This window comes from Lithobates pipiens, unplaced genomic scaffold (genome assembly GCF_037356315.1).
Source record: "Lithobates pipiens isolate NorthernLeopardFrog02 unplaced genomic scaffold, aLitPip1_a1.2 Scaffold_22, whole genome shotgun sequence".
NCBI lineage: Eukaryota > Metazoa > Chordata > Amphibia > Anura > Ranidae > Lithobates > Lithobates pipiens.
Genome location: NW_027507784.1, coordinates 38,732,729 through 38,748,472, shown reverse-complemented (window position 1 = coordinate 38,748,472; position 15,744 = coordinate 38,732,729). Strand labels below are relative to the sequence as shown.

At 43.3% G+C, this 15,744-nt stretch overlaps 1 protein-coding gene across 2 annotated transcripts in view; it reads left to right on the top strand.

Annotated features, from left to right (window-relative positions):
- Positions 1–14,160, top strand: part of PRRT2 (proline rich transmembrane protein 2) — a 59,325-nt gene extending 45,165 nt beyond the window's left edge. For both annotated transcript variants that reach the window (XM_077447382.1, XM_077447381.1), the window contains one exon: positions 12,282–14,160. In XM_077447382.1, coding sequence (XP_077303508.1) covers positions 12,282–12,289 — 8 coding nt within the window. In that variant the 3' untranslated portion in view covers positions 12,290–14,160. The remainder of the gene's footprint in view (positions 1–12,281) is intronic.
- Positions 14,161–15,744: the final 1,584 nt, after the last annotated feature.

The following is a 15,744-nucleotide window of genomic DNA, read 5'->3' as shown; positions in this document are numbered from 1 at the left end:
AATTACCCTGTGCAGATGTGCCAGAGGGCTCCACCAGGACCCAACACTGGGGCAGAGCCCTTCGGCATGTGTGTGCATGCACCATAATGGCGGTGCAGGAGGGCTGGTGGAGCAATGAAGAACAGGAGCTGAAGCTCCGCAGTTCCGAAGACTTTTCAGAAACTTTGTTTTTCCACAGCAGTGACTTTATCCACTTCAGAGCTGTAGAGCAAATCCTGGCTGTCATTTTGACAGCCAGGATTAGCCACCAAGAGTCCTGTGGGAAGAGGAATAGGGTGTAAGTAATTTTTTTGGGGGGTTCTTGAGTGGAGTACTGAGGCAGGGGTCTGTGATGCTTTCAGAAAGATACCTACCAACACTTTTTTTCAGCTCCTCCCCACCTGACATGCTTTGCCTGCATGGCATAGAGAAGCACAGAGACCCAATGATGACATCACTGGAACTAAAATAATGGATGTAATGAAAACAGGGTTCTTTTTAAAAATGTCATTAGCATGATGATGAGAGGGGGAAGGAGGAACCAGGGAAGGAAATATGTAAGCCGGTTAAACTTCAGCTTTAATCATGGCCTCTATTTACCTAAGTTGCTCCGTCTTGTGACTGAAGCTGTTTTGTGGAGAAGCCTCTCTGTGGTTTGGTGTTGCTGGGAAAGAGGATGTTAATGGCTTGATATGTGTTTAATATTTAATAGGAGAATAATTCAGCTTCCTCTTCAGTTATGTGTAGTGAGCTGGTCTGAGGCTCGGGGGAAATCTGGTTAGAAGTGAATAAAGTTTGTTGATGACACGTATTGGCCCAGTGTGGTGCAGGTGGGTAGGTCCTATAAATGGAGCTGCTTTGGTCCAGCTTGTCCCTCGCTGGGGCGGCAGTGTCCCTTCAAAAGGCCCTATGATATCCTGGTGATAATGCTGAATGCAATGGAACAGCAGTTACATAGTTGGATACAAGACACATCCATCTAGTTTAGCTGATCCAGAGGAAGGCAAAAAAACTTACAAAGTGTCATCCTAAGATATGGGGTCTCCAAACTATCGCCCGCTACACGGTTTTATCCAGCCCGCAGCTAGGGGCGCTGGCATATACTCAATGTGCATTGATTAGTGATTAAAGAGGAACGGCAGTCTGCTCACATAATTTGTAATAAAAACATCTTTGCCATTCTGAAGCTTCCCTCCAACCACTTTGCATATTATTTTATATCTTCTGGGATTCTGTACTTGCCACATATGCTGCAGAAATCTCCCTCCACTGAGTCTGGCTGCATCCATTTTAACTGTGGGTAGCTGAAGCTGCTGCCTGTTCACTTCCTGGATTTACACAGAGGCACACCTCCAGCTCTGCAGCTCTCATTGGCCCTCTTATGACCCCTCCCCCTTCCCTTCCTGGCAAACTCTCAGGAGAATGAGAGAGAGAGAGAGAGCTGTGCATGATGACCAAAGCCTAGGCTAATGACCAGACAAGAAACAGGAAGTGGGCTGTATAAGGAATTTACTGGCAGAAAAAAAAAACAACAAGGGCAGAAGATTTAATAGATGGAAAGATGAAAAAAGTTACCGCCATGTTCCACTTCAAGATCAGCAGAAGCTGCCTATGGTTTCCTATTCTGATGTAAGGGTTCTCTCTGATGGGGGCCCTGATTTAAGGGGGGACTCTGATGGGGACCCTGATATAAAGGGGGACTCCGATGGGGACCTTGATATAAGGGGTGACTCCGATGGGGACCTTGATATAAGGGGGGACTCCGATGGGGACCCTGATATAAGGGGGGACTCCGATGGGGACCCTGATATAAGGGGGGACTCCGATGGGGACCCTGATATAAGGGGGGACTCCGATGGGGACCCTGATATAAGGGGGGACTCTGATGGGGACCCTGATATAAGGGGGGACTCTGATGGGGACCCTGATATAAGGGGGAACTCTGATGAGGACCCTGATATAAATGGGGACTCTGATGGGGACCTTGATATAAGGGGGACTCCGATGGGGACCCTGATATAAGGGGGGACTCCGATGGGGACCCTGATATAAGGGGGGACTGCGATGGGGACCCTGATATAAGGGGGGACTGCGATGGGGACCCTGATATAAGGGGGGACTCCGATGGGGACCCTGATATAAGGGGGGACTCCGATGGGGACCCTGATATAAGGGGGGACTCCAATGGGGACCCTGATATAAGGGGGGACTCTGATGGGGACCCTGATATAAGGGGGGACTCGGATGGGGATCCTGATGTAAGGGTCGATGCTGACCCAGATATAAGGGGGACTCTGATGTAAGTGGGCACCCTGATAGGGACCTTGATGTAAGGGGGGACTGTGAAGGGGACCCTGAATTAAGGGGGCACTCTGATGGGGGCCCTGATGTATGGAGGGCTCGAATTGAGACCCTGATGTAAGGGGTGGACTCGGATAGAGACCCTGATACAGGGGTTGATGCCGACAGTGACTCTGATATAAGGGGGACTTTGATGCAGACTCAGAAGCAAGGGTGAACTCTGATGGAGACCCTGATGTAACGGGGACTTTGATGGGGACACTAATGTAAAATGGGGACTTTGATGGGGACACTGATGTAAAATGGGGACTTTGATGGGGACACTGATGTAAGGGTGAACTCTGATGGAGACCCCGATGTAAAGGGTACTCTGATGGGGACACTGATGTATGGTTTCCTATTCTGATGTAGGATCGGATCCTGACGGTGACCCTGATGTAATGGGGACTCTGATGGGAAAAAAGATGTAAAGGTGGACTCTGGTGGGGACTCTGATGTAATGGGGAAAAAAATGAAAGGGAAACAAAGAAGGCGCACCAGCCATGTGCATTATCCTTAGGTGATATTTATTGGAAAGATAAGAAGAAAACTACTCACAAAGAATAATGAAAGTTCTTGCCATATGAGTGGTCAACAAGTAGCAGCATCCAGTCACAGATGAACGGGACCTCCCAGAAAGTGTCACGGAAAACCCACAAAGGTCACTGTCAGCTGACGCGTTTCGAGGGACACATCCCTCTTCCTCGCAGCAGTGTAATGGGGACTCTGATGGGAACATTGATGTAAGGGGGGATACTGATGTAATGGGGACTCTGATGGGGACCTTGATGTAAAGGGGCACTCTGATGGAGACTTTGATGTAAGATGAAAAGCAGAAGGCATTCTGTGAATGGTCCCTGTGCCGGGAGTGGGGCCCTCTGCGGTTGCAGCAGGGCAGTCAGCACAGAAGACAGAAAGGATCAGTGTGGTAGCAACAGCTACTACAGTGATTCTCACATTCCACAGGTATGACGAATGCATTCCAAGCTGGACCAACGTAACAATCCAATAAAATCCATACCTGCAGTTCTCTGCAAAGAAAATAGTGACAAATAAATGCCACAATCAGTCAGTTGGAGGTCATCTGAGCAATAAGCACATTAAGCAGTAATGGATTCTGATGCATGGCTGACTTTTGTTGGAGGATCTGTAGCCGGTCAGACCGGAGTGCCCTGCTTTACATTCCTGTTGTCATAGCCTCAAGCTGTTTCTTATAGCTCCTAGGTACTAGGAGGACCTCTCCCCTATCTCTCGGCTCCCTCTGCAGTAACAGAAGTGGTAGTGCCCATGTCTCTGGGGTGCAGGCTGTAGATAAAGGATGATAGTTGGCGGTGCAGGTTTGTGTGGTGTTGCCAAAGACATTAATTTGAGTCGAGTAGATGCTTCTGGCATTCACTTTCCCGGAATGGGTGGGGTATGGAACACCAAAGGGTGTATTTGTATGTATAAGAAATTTGTAGAGCTGTTCATCTTTTGTGAAACTTCATGTACTTTCGTTCTGTGCCAACGGGGTCAAAATAGAATTTTAATGGGCTATTTTCACTCCAGGTCAGTTGTTATGCATTCCATCCAGTAGATTTAGCAGACGATCATAATAAATATTTATTCCTATGATCGCCAGCTCCATCTAGTGGCCATTTTGCAGTATTTTCCAGATTCATTCCATTCAATATGAATGAATGACATTTGACCTGAAAAGAAAGTAGCTTCATAACCTTCGATTTTACCCCCATTCGCCCGGAATTAATGTACATACCATTTCACAGGACAAGTAGCTTTGCGAATTTTTTTTTTATTATTAGTACACCCCTAAGTGTTAGGACAGGTTGGTGGTAGCCTCATTCTGAAAGCAGTCAGCCAGCGCCTATACTCCATATAAAAACCCTTGTCACCCAATCAACCTTGAAGGGACCCGATTGGTCAACCTCCATGTCTGCAAGGTGCTTTATGTTTTCAGTTTTGGATAGAGCAGGGAACCTCTATTAGATAGATAACTAGGCCAATAAACCAAATGGGTTTAAACATGGAAATAGGTTTGTAAGCAGGGCCAAGCGAAGGTTGCACCATCTTTAGGTACCACCAGAAGGCCTCCAGCCTAAACATTTGCCGGTGTGGACCCTCCTCCTAGAAGGAGCAATAGAGAATAGTTCCACAGTACCTTTCAGGAAGACTTATCTCAGAACCTTACCCCGCTTCCTCGTGGCTTAACCAGGAAGCAGTTCAGAATAGGCCACCGATGGAAATAAATCCAACTTGCTTTTCAACTATTCCTTGTTTGTCATTCCGCAGGTGGCTGTAAAGCACATTCGCCTCACGGGCAGACCTTCGTCCTGCCTCTAGACCCAACTGAGAAGAACGCGACCCAGTGGTATTCCCCAGCTGAGGAATGCCAATCACTAAGGCTGGAAGAAGGTGTGATAGACTCACCCAGGAAAGAGGCTCCTTCAGACAATAGCAGACCTACTAAACACATTATGGCAGGGGGCCCCAGACCGGTGGCTTGCTGATGAGATCAATATTATGAGTCCCAAGCTGGCAGAGACCACCATAGCCTTTTTAAAGTGGTTGTAAACCCTTACAACACACTTTGACCTACAGGTAAGCCTAGATTAAGGCTTACCTGTAGGTCCAAGAAATATCTCCCGAACCTATACGGTTAAGGAGATATTTGCCGAAAGACAGTATGCGGCGTGCAGGCACACTGAGTGCGGCATCGTCAACGACAAAGGTGCCGCGCGTGTCGGCTCCCGTGCGCATGCGCGGGAGTGACGTCATCGCGGCTTCGGCAAATGACAGCGGCGGAGCTGTGAGACCCCACCGAGAAGATGGATGCGCCGGACTACAGGGGACAGCGGTGACTTCGCTGGCTCCTGTGTCAGGTAAGTGACACATAATGGGCTACTATGCGATGCACAGTAGTCCATTATGCTTTACCTTTGCAGGGAATGAATGAGGAAGTAACACCCATCAGGGTTTACTTCCTCTTTAATAATGTCCTTTTGCATTACACATACCTCCCAACTTTTTGAGATGGGAATGAGGGACACCTATCAGCAAAAGTATGCAGGCATAGGACACACCCCTTGCCATGCCCCCTTAAGGGAGAATTGTAAAAAAAAAAAACAAAAAAAAAACAAGATTGGTTGAACCCACAAGTTGATTTTTTTTACTACTATTACTTTATATTGGCTTTTCGAATTTACAAATGCAGCAATTTAGAATTTTGATGAAAGGTTTAGCGCTGGAAAACACTTTTTGATAGATAAAAAGTGCATTTTATATACAATTATATGGATCAGACCAAAATGAGGGACAAATGAGGAGGAATGAGGGACAGAGGGGCATTGCTCCAAATCAGGGACAGTCCCTCGAAATCAGGGACAGTTGGGAGCTATGGAATTACATAACGGAACATCTTCCTAATGCCAGGGCTAGAGTTGCCACCTCATCCCTTTAAACCCGAACACATATGAATTACACAGATTCTGAAGGCTCATTTAATGCAGATAAGGCAACAAGTGAGTTAAATTACCACCTTAATCAGCCACAGAACCCGTGTAATTCATATGTGTTCGGGTTTAAAGGGATGAGGTGGCAACCCTAGCCAGGGCCCATAGTCGGTAGGGAAGAGGCTAGCATTTAGTCCCCTCCAAAAGCCTCCGTCCCAGGTGAGTCTATCACAGAAAGGTGCCACCACATCCAATGGGTGGCCAGACCTGAAATCTCATTCTTTGCTCTAGCAAATCTCTGCTCGAACTCTATTTCCGACCTATAGATCTTAGGGGAGGGCGTCACCTAGTGGCAGGAACTGAAACCCATCTTAACACCTCTTTACAAGTTATATTCTCATAAAAGGCTTAGTACAAGCAATAATATAGTACGGGATGTCACATACTAAACTATACATTGAAAGGACATGTTGGTGGAGCATTGGACCCACTAATCCGGGGAAAAATAACAATGTATAATCCTTATTAATAGGAGTATCTCCAAGGGTCTACAGAACAGCAGAGCAGTGGTGTGCACTGGCATGATAGTTAATAAGGCTTATTGTCTTGTCTGTGTTGGGCAAGGGCTGCCCAGTACATCCCAACACATCATGTGTGAGCAGGCCCTTGAGCATTGTTTCTTAAACTATGGGTTGGGACCCAAAATTGGGTCACCACATGACTGCGTAGTAAATGTAAGCCTAGTTTGCCAAAGCTCAAAATCAGTAGCCGGTATTATTGCACACGTTGGGGTCTCTTTATAAATAATAAAAGTCACAAACATTCACCCAGCCATCACCAGTTCTTGATATATGTAATATGTTGCAGCATACAGATTGAAAAAAGGAGAATAAGGGGGTCTATTAATAGAAGAATAAATAATTGGGTAAATGTGACAAGCATTCCCCCAGCTGTCATGAATTCCGATTGTATTTTGCTTGATATGTTGAATTTCTATGATCGTCAGCTCCATCTAATGGCCATAATGTGGTATTCTGTTCTGCCTGAAGTATTTCAGCAAAAAAAAAAAAAAAAGACACATTATAGCCACTAGATGTAGCTTAAAGCGGTGTTCCAGTTATACATTTTTTTTTTTTACATTATTCAGTTGCATTAAATATAAATAACAATCTTTGGAAATAATTATTTATTTTTTTACTCACCTTTTCAGGTCTGTTGCTAGGGGGTCCCTCGTAATCTCCCTCTTCCTCTCCAAGGCGCCTGACCTCAAGCCCAGGGCTTTGTTGCCATCGCAACAGGGGTGGGCACTTCCAACGACACCGCCCGTTGTGATGGCAACGTCAGAAGTGTACTGCGCCGCGCCGTACATACGGCGCATGCGCGAGAACAGGCGGTGCATGCTGGTCGCTCAGCTGCACCAGAGCTCGGAAGATAGTGCTTGTGGGCTTCACTTGCCTACAAACACTATGGAAACTGACACAAAACAGGAATATAAGATATATTCCTCTCTAAAATCGGCAATCGAGCGCCAATTAATAACACACACACACACACACGAGTGCTTTAAATAAGCATTATAAACAAAAGATATGGATATTTAAAAAAAATAAAAAATGAATAGTGGGAACTCCGCTTTAAGATCAGAAGAATTCAACATGATGGCAAAATCCATTCAGAATTCATGATGGCTGGACGAATGCTTGTGACATTTGTCCAATGAATTTTTCTCTCTTTTTAAGTCCTATACTTACTACCACAATCTGAGATATATTCTATAAACAATGTGATTAATGTATCACAGAGAACGTTTCTTTCTCTGCAATAAAGCATAAGAAGAAGTATTTCCACCCATGATAACACCACCCCTCTCAGAACCTGTGGAACAATTACCTAATAAGATTTACAGCCCAGACATGTATGAAGGACGAGAGTTACAGAGACAAGGTTGTGAGATTTAAAAAAAAAAAAATTAAATCATTTTTCTATTTGAGGCCTTGATTTAAATCTCTGGTTTAAAATGTATCTAAGCCCTGGTGACCCAACCAGTAACACACTTCCTGTCCTCGAGTGACAACGCTCACTCACTGCGCTGTATGGAGAAGTAGTGTTGTCAGCCAATGATAGGACTCCATTGCCCCCCCCCACCTTTTTCTCCATGACATACAGTAGAGGGGTTGGTGTTCTGTACTTCTCAGAGATTGCAGGAACCATGTAACCAATAAAAGTGCAGCACAGGCAGAGAGTACAGAATGTTATCAGCTAACCAGATTTCTGGTAAGATTGACAGGTATATTTTTTTTTCTGCACTTATTGACCAGATAAAGCAAAATACTTTCAACTGTATATTTAGTATTGTCAGGGTCTACATACACTCGAGATGTAGATCAATAGAAAGTACCAGAGGCACTCATGAGGGCAAGAGTATGTGTCCAAGCATGAGAAATCAATTCTGTCCAGAGGTTCAATGGATCACAGTTTCTTAACCTAAACAACACTTGAGATGTCATATTTCCATTGGAACCAAGAGAGGTTCATCCAATGTTTCAGTGGATCGCCGTCCATCTTTACCTAAACTACACTTGAAATGTCCATATTACCACTGGAGTCTAGAGAGGTCCATCCAAAGCTTCAGGGGGTTGCACTCCATCTTTACCTAAACAACACTTGAAATAAATAAAATAAATAAAATAAATAATATTAATAAATAAAAAAAATAATAAATAATATTAATAAAAAAAAATATTTTCATTGGGGCCATGTGAGGTCCACCATCCAACGCGTCAATAGATTGCAGTCAGTCCATCTTTACCTAAGCTACATTTGAGATGTCATACTACCACTGGGACCAAGAGAGGTCCATCCAGAGTTTTGATGGACTGTAGTCTATTTTTATCTAAGGCGCACTTGAGATGTTATATAACCATTGGGGTTTAGAGAGGTCCATCGAATGTTTCAGTGGATCACAGATCATCTTTAACTTAACACCACTTGAGATGTAATATCATTCAGGCCTAGAGAGGTTTATCCAACACTTTGATAGATTGCAGTCCATCTTTATCTAAACAACACTTGAGATGTCATATTTCCATTGGAACCAAGAGAGGTTCATCCAGTGTTTCAGTGGCTCGCCGTCCATCTTTACCTAAACTACACTTGAAATGTCCATATTAAAACTGGGGTCTAGAGAGGTCCATCCAAAGCTTCAGTGGGTTGCACTCCATCTTTACCTAAACAACACTTGAGATGTAATATTTCCATTGAGAGGTCCATCCAACGCGTCGATAGATTGCAGTCGGTCCATCTTTACCTAAGCTACGTTTGAGATGTCATACTACCACTGGGACCGAGAGAGGTCCATCCATGAGTTTTGATGGATTGCAATCTATTTTTATCTAAAATACACTTGAGATGTCATATTACCATTGGGGTTTAGAGAGGTCCATTCAATGTTTCAGTGGATCACAGATCATCTTTACCTTAACATCACTTGAGATGTAATATTTCCATTCAGGCCTAGAGAGGTCTATCCAACACTTCGATAGATTGCAGTCCATCTTTAGCTAAACTACACTTGAGATGTCATATTTCCACTGGGACCTAGAGTGGTCCATCCAATTTTTCAATGGATTGCAGTCTATCTTTACTTAAACTACACTAGAGATGTGATATTTTCATTTGGGCTTATAAAGGTCCAGTGAACGCTTTGATAGATCGTAGTCCATATTTACCTTAACTATTTGAGATGTCATATTACCACTGGGGCCTAGAGAGGTCAACAACATTTTGATGGATTACAGTCATAGTTTCAAAGTAGGTAAGGTTGAATAATGACAATAGTCCATCCTGTTCAACCTGTGAAGGTGCGTCAATGTCGGTAATCATTTCCCATATCAATGTGTGTTGTGTTCACTAAGCTGCATGTCCAAGAGTCTTTTAAAACTATAAATACTCCCTGCTGACACCACAGATTGTGGAAGAGAGCTCCACATCCTTATCGTCCTGACCATAAAAAAAAACCTACGCAGCTCAAGGTTAATCCACTTCCCCTCCAATCTCATTGTGAGGCCATCTTTGCCTAAACAATACTTGAGATGTCATATTTTCATTTGGGCTAAGGAGATGTCCATCCAACATTTGGATGGATTGCAGTCCATATTTGCCGAAACATTGGGGCCTGGAGGGGCCCATCTAATGTTTCATTAGGTTGTAGTCCATCTTTACCTAAACTATACTTGAGATGTCATATTTCCATTGGAGCCCAGAGGGGCCCATCTAATGTTTCAGTAGGTTGTAGTCCATCTTTACTTAAACTATACTTCAGATGTCATATTTCCATTGGAGCCCAGAGGGGCCCATCTAATGTTTCAGTAGGTTGTAGTCCATCTTTACTTAAACTATACTTCAGATGTCATATTTCCATTGGGGCCTGGAGGGGCCCATCTAATGTTTCAGTAGGTTGTAGTCCATCTTTACTTAAACTATACTTCAGATGTCATATTTCCATTGGAGCCCAGAGGGGCCCATCTAATGTTTCAGTAGGTTGCAGCCCATCTTTACTTAAACTATACTTCAGATGTCATATTTCCATTGTGGCTTGGAGGGGCCCATCTAATGTTTCAGTAGGTTGTAGTCCATCTTTACCTAAACTATACTTGAGATGTCATATTTCCATTGGAGCCCAGAGGGGCCCATCTAATGTTTCAGTAGGTTGTAGTCCATCTTTTCCTAAACTATACTTGAGATGTCATATTTCCATTGGAGCCCAGAGGGGCCCATCTAATGTTTCAGTAGGTTGTAGTCCATCTTTACCTAAACTGTACTTTAGATGTCATATTTCCATTGGAGCCCTATACTTCAGATGTCATATTTCCATTGGAGCCCAGAGGGGCCCATCTAATGTTTCAGTAGGTTGTAGTCCATCTTTACCTAAACTATACTTGAGATGTCATATTTCCATTGTGGCTTGGAGGGGCCCATCTAATGTTTCAGTAGGTTGTAGTCCATCTTTACCTAAACTATACTTGAGATGTCATATTTCCATTGGAGCCCAGAGGGGCCCATCTAATGTTTCAGTAGGTTGCAGCCCATCTTTACTTAAACCATACTTCAGATGTCATATTTCCATTGGAGCCCAGAGGGGCCCATCTAATGTTTCAGTAGGTTGTAGTCCATCTTTACCTAAACTATACTTGAGATGTCATATTTCCATTGGAGCCCAGAGGGGCCCATCTAATGTTTCAGTAGGTTGTAGTCCATCTTTTCCTAAACTATACTTGAGATGTCATATTTCCATTGGAGCCCAGAGGGGCCCATCTAATGTTTCAGTAGGTTGTAGTCCATCTTTACCTAAACTGTACTTTAGATGTCATATTTCCATTGGAGCCCTATACTTCAGATGTCATATTTCCATTGGAGCCCAGAGGGGCCCATCTAATGTTTCAGTAGGTTGTAGTCCATCTTTACCTAAACTATACTTGAGATGTCATATTTCCATTGTGGCTTGGAGGGGCCCATCTAATGTTTCAGTAGGTTGTAGTCCATCTTTACCTAAACTATACTTGAGATGTCATATTTCCATTGGAGCCCAGAGGGGCCCATCTAATGTTTCAGTAGGTTGCAGCCCATCTTTACTTAAACCATACTTCAGATGTCATATTTCCATTGGAGCCCAGAGGGGCCCATCTAATGTTTCAGTAGGTTGTAGTCCATCTTTACCTAAACTATACTTGAGATGTCATATTTCCATTGGAGCCCAGAGGGGCCCATCTAATGTTTCAGTAGGTTGCAGCCCATCTTTACTTAAACTATACTTCAGATGTCATATTTCCATTGGGGCCTGGAGGGGCCCATCTAATGTTTCAGTAGGTTGTAGTCCATCTTTACCTAAACTATACTTCAGATGTCATATTTCCATTGGGGCCTGGAGGGGCCCATCTAATGTTTCAGTAGGTTGTAGTCCAATCTTTACCTAAACTATACTTGAGATGTCATATTTCCATTGGACCCCAGAGGGGCCCATCTAATGTTTCAGTAGGTTGTAGTCCATCTTTACCTAAACTATACTTCAGATGTCATATTTCCATTGGAGCCCAGAGGGGCCCATCTAATGTTTCAGTAGATTGTAGTCCATCTTTACTTAAACTATACTTCAGATGTCATATTTCCATTGGAGCCCAGAGGGGCCCATCTAATGTTTCAGTAGGTTGTAGCCCATCTTTACCTAAACTATACTTGAGTTGTCATATTTCCTCTGAGGCCTAGAGTGGTCCATCCAATGTTTTAATGGATCGCAGTCTATCTTTACCTAAACTACACTTGAGATGTTATATTTTCACTGGCACGTAGAGGGGTCTATCCAACATTTCAATAGCTTGGAGTCCACCTCCAACTACACTTGAGATGCCATATTTCCACTGTGACATAGAAAAGTTCACTTAGTATTTCCTTTTTTACTACCATGTAAAACACCTGTCGCCACCAGCCAAATAACCATTGTCTTGTTCTCTCCTACAGTTTTGTGAAATGGTGCCACCACGTTCCCCTCTGTGGACATCATGGAGCAAGGGGACCCCCGAACTTCATCAAGATTCCTCCACATTCCCATTGAGACACCAGCCAGAAACCTGAAAGAGACCACCAAGAGTGACAGAGTGAGAGAATGAGCGTGAAAGAGTGAGTGACCGAGAGAGAGCGAGAGAGTGGGATGGTCTTGTGTGTTATAAACTGAGCGCCTCTGTGTCTCCTCATCTCATGTGATATTTACACGCATACACACCAGAGTCGCCAACCGCCTTGAAATTTTCGGTCAGTCCGTAAATAAAATCATTCATGCAAAGTCCAGGTAAAAAAATATATAAAATTCGCAATATCCTAATAAAGTACTACTGATTAGCCCTGTTCGATCGTACACCATCCAATAATTGTATGAAATCTATGGCTATGTGTTTGTAAAGTTTTTACTGTGTCTGAAATATTTCTGGGCAAAAAAAAAAAAATTGCATTGGCAAAGCTACATATCCTTCAGCTGCGAATAAGACCTATATTGCTAATAATGACCGAAGATAAAAGCACATTTAACTGATCATTACACATTGCAGTATTATAAACAAAACACATTTTATGGTACAGTATTAGAATTTCACTCACCTCTCATGTACATAGACCTACATTATCCTATATTACGGTGCAGAAGTGACCTCCAGTGGCCACTGTGTGTATAGCAGGTGCATGTACTAAATTATAACTACCCTCACCTAGTGGTGGTGCTGCAGAGTATCATGCCTATCATTCATTAACTCTTCGTGTCATCATCGCCCCATGCTAACATAGAGAACTACAGATCGTGACTCACCTCATTCTTCATCTGCAGAGCCTCACTCGACACCCTCTGCAGAGCATTCTTTCTTTCATGATCACTAATCTTCAGTGCAGGTTCCCAGAGCAGTATGTGACCCCCCCAAACCCCCCCCCCTTTCCCTTTGTGCACTGGACAGGTGGAGGTGACTTCTGGTCTTACTTAATTCCTCTATGCCTGCAGGGGCCTGAGGAACCCTGCAGAGCATTTCGCCCTGAGCGCCTCCCGTCCCTCTCTCAGATCTGCTCTCTGTACGTCTTATATCCGATGACTGTTATCCGTTATACGCACCTATGGTCCTGCATGATGCCTGGTTTACATGCACGCAGGGGAGGGCAATGAATTCTCTTTATTCACCCCCTTCCCGCTAAGCTGGTGGGGTGGGGGAGGGGGGGTGGAGGGAGGAGCAATTCAATAAGAGGCAGAAACTTTTCCTAGGGGAGAGACGGACAGCTGCCCCTTTAATACCCATCCCCCATCCTGGGCCTTTTCATATACACCGTAGTCCTATATCCGATAACACCAATCAGTTATGGATGCGGACTATTAAAAAAAAAAAAAATTCCAGTATGCCGAACAGCCATGTCACCCATGCCTGTGTTAAAATCCATTGCCATCCCGGGTACAGTAACCTTTCAAAACGATGAATTCTATTGGTGCATTGAAGGCTGAGAGCCCCAAAGGCCTTACTCACCGTTTCTACAATTGGCATGCAATTGCCATGTTTACACACTGTATCTAATTTGCATCATTTATTTGGCACACATTCTTGCCTGCGGCTAGCGGCAATGTTGCTTGAGTGCCAATTCACTTGAAGGTCAACTCCATTCCAAATCTCTGTCAAAAGGAGAACTGCAACCAAAAATGTTTACCTTAGCATGGACCTTCACATTGGATAGAGAAGGGTTTGACCCCCCCCCCCTCCCCCCCAATCAAGTATTTTCTGCTGTCTGTGCCACCTGGCAAGATTGGCACAGATTTTGTTTCCAGGTCCAGTGTTATTCTTGGGAAAATATTACACTAAGGCCACTAGATGCAGCCGGTGAGCAAAAAAAAGTACTTATTTACTATGATCACCAGCTCCATCTAGTGCCCATAAGGTGGTATTTTCTGACTAAAGGAAAAATACTGCATTATAGTCACTAGATGGAGCCAGTGATTGTAAAAAAATAAAAATAAAAAATAAAAATACTTATTTACAGAGATTATCAGCACCATCTAGTGGTCATAATGTGGCGTTTTTCCTGACTAGGGAGAAAATACCACATTATGGTCACTAGATGGAGCTGGAGATCGCAAACATAAAAAAATGTATATTTAGTTACAGTGATCATCAGCGCCATCTTGTGCCCATAATGTGGTATTTTCCTGGCTACAGGGTAAATCCTGCATTATGGTCACTAGATGGAGCTGGTGATCGTAAAGATAAAAAATAATAATAATAATGCAGTGGAACCTTGGATTACGAGTATAATCCATTCCAGGAGAATGCTTGTAATACAAAGCACTCATATATCAAAGCGAGTTTCGCCATAGAAGTCAATGGAAACAAAGATAATTTGTTCCATATTGACTTCTATTGCATGCAATACCGCATGTGGCCAGAGGTGGGGGGAGGGAGAGGCCGCCGGAGAGACTCAGAAATACTCGTAGACCGCTCGGATGCACTCAGAAAGGCTCGGGAACAATGTATTTCTGAGTGTTTCTGAGTATTTCCGAGCAGCTCCGAACGGCTCAGAGTGTCTGGCCAAATGCAGAATTGCACACCGCAGAGGCTTGAATCCTGCTCGTGTTGCGAGACAACATTCCCAAACCGAGTCAGGATTTAAAAAAAAATAAAATAGCCTGTATTGCGAAATGCTTGTTAACCGCGTTACTCGCAATTACTTGCAATCTGAGGTTCCGCTGTACTTATTTACAGAGATTATCAGCTCCATCAAGTGGTCATAATGCGGTATTTCCCTCTAGTCAGGAAAATACCGCATTATGGTCATTAGATGGAGCTGGTGATCGTAAAGATAAAAAATAATAATAATAGTTATTTACAGTGATCATCAGCTCCATCTAGTGGTCATAATGTAGTATTTTCCTGAGTAAGAAGAAAATACCGCATTATGGTCACTAGATGGAGCTGGTGATTGTAAAGATAAAAAATAATAATAATACTTATTTACAGTGATTATGAGTTCCATCTAGTGGTAAAATATGGTATTTTTCTGACTAGAGGGAAAATACTGCATTATCACCACTAGATGAAGCTGGTGGTCGTTAAGATAAAAAATAATAATAATACTTATTTACAGTGGTTATTGGCTCCATCTAGTGGTCATAATGCAGGAAAATAGCACATTATGACCACTAGATGGAGCTGGTGGTCGTTAAGATAAAAAATAATAATAATACTTATTTACAGTGGTTATTGGCTCCATCTAGTGGTCATAATGTCCTATTTTCCTGACTAAGAAGAAAATACAGCTTTATAACCACTAGATGAAGCTGATGATTGTAAAAATAAAAAAATGACTTTTTTTTTTTACAGTGCTTATTAGCGCCATCTAGTGGTCATAATGTGGTATTTTCCTGACTAGAGGGAAAATACCGCATTATGGTCACTAGATGGAG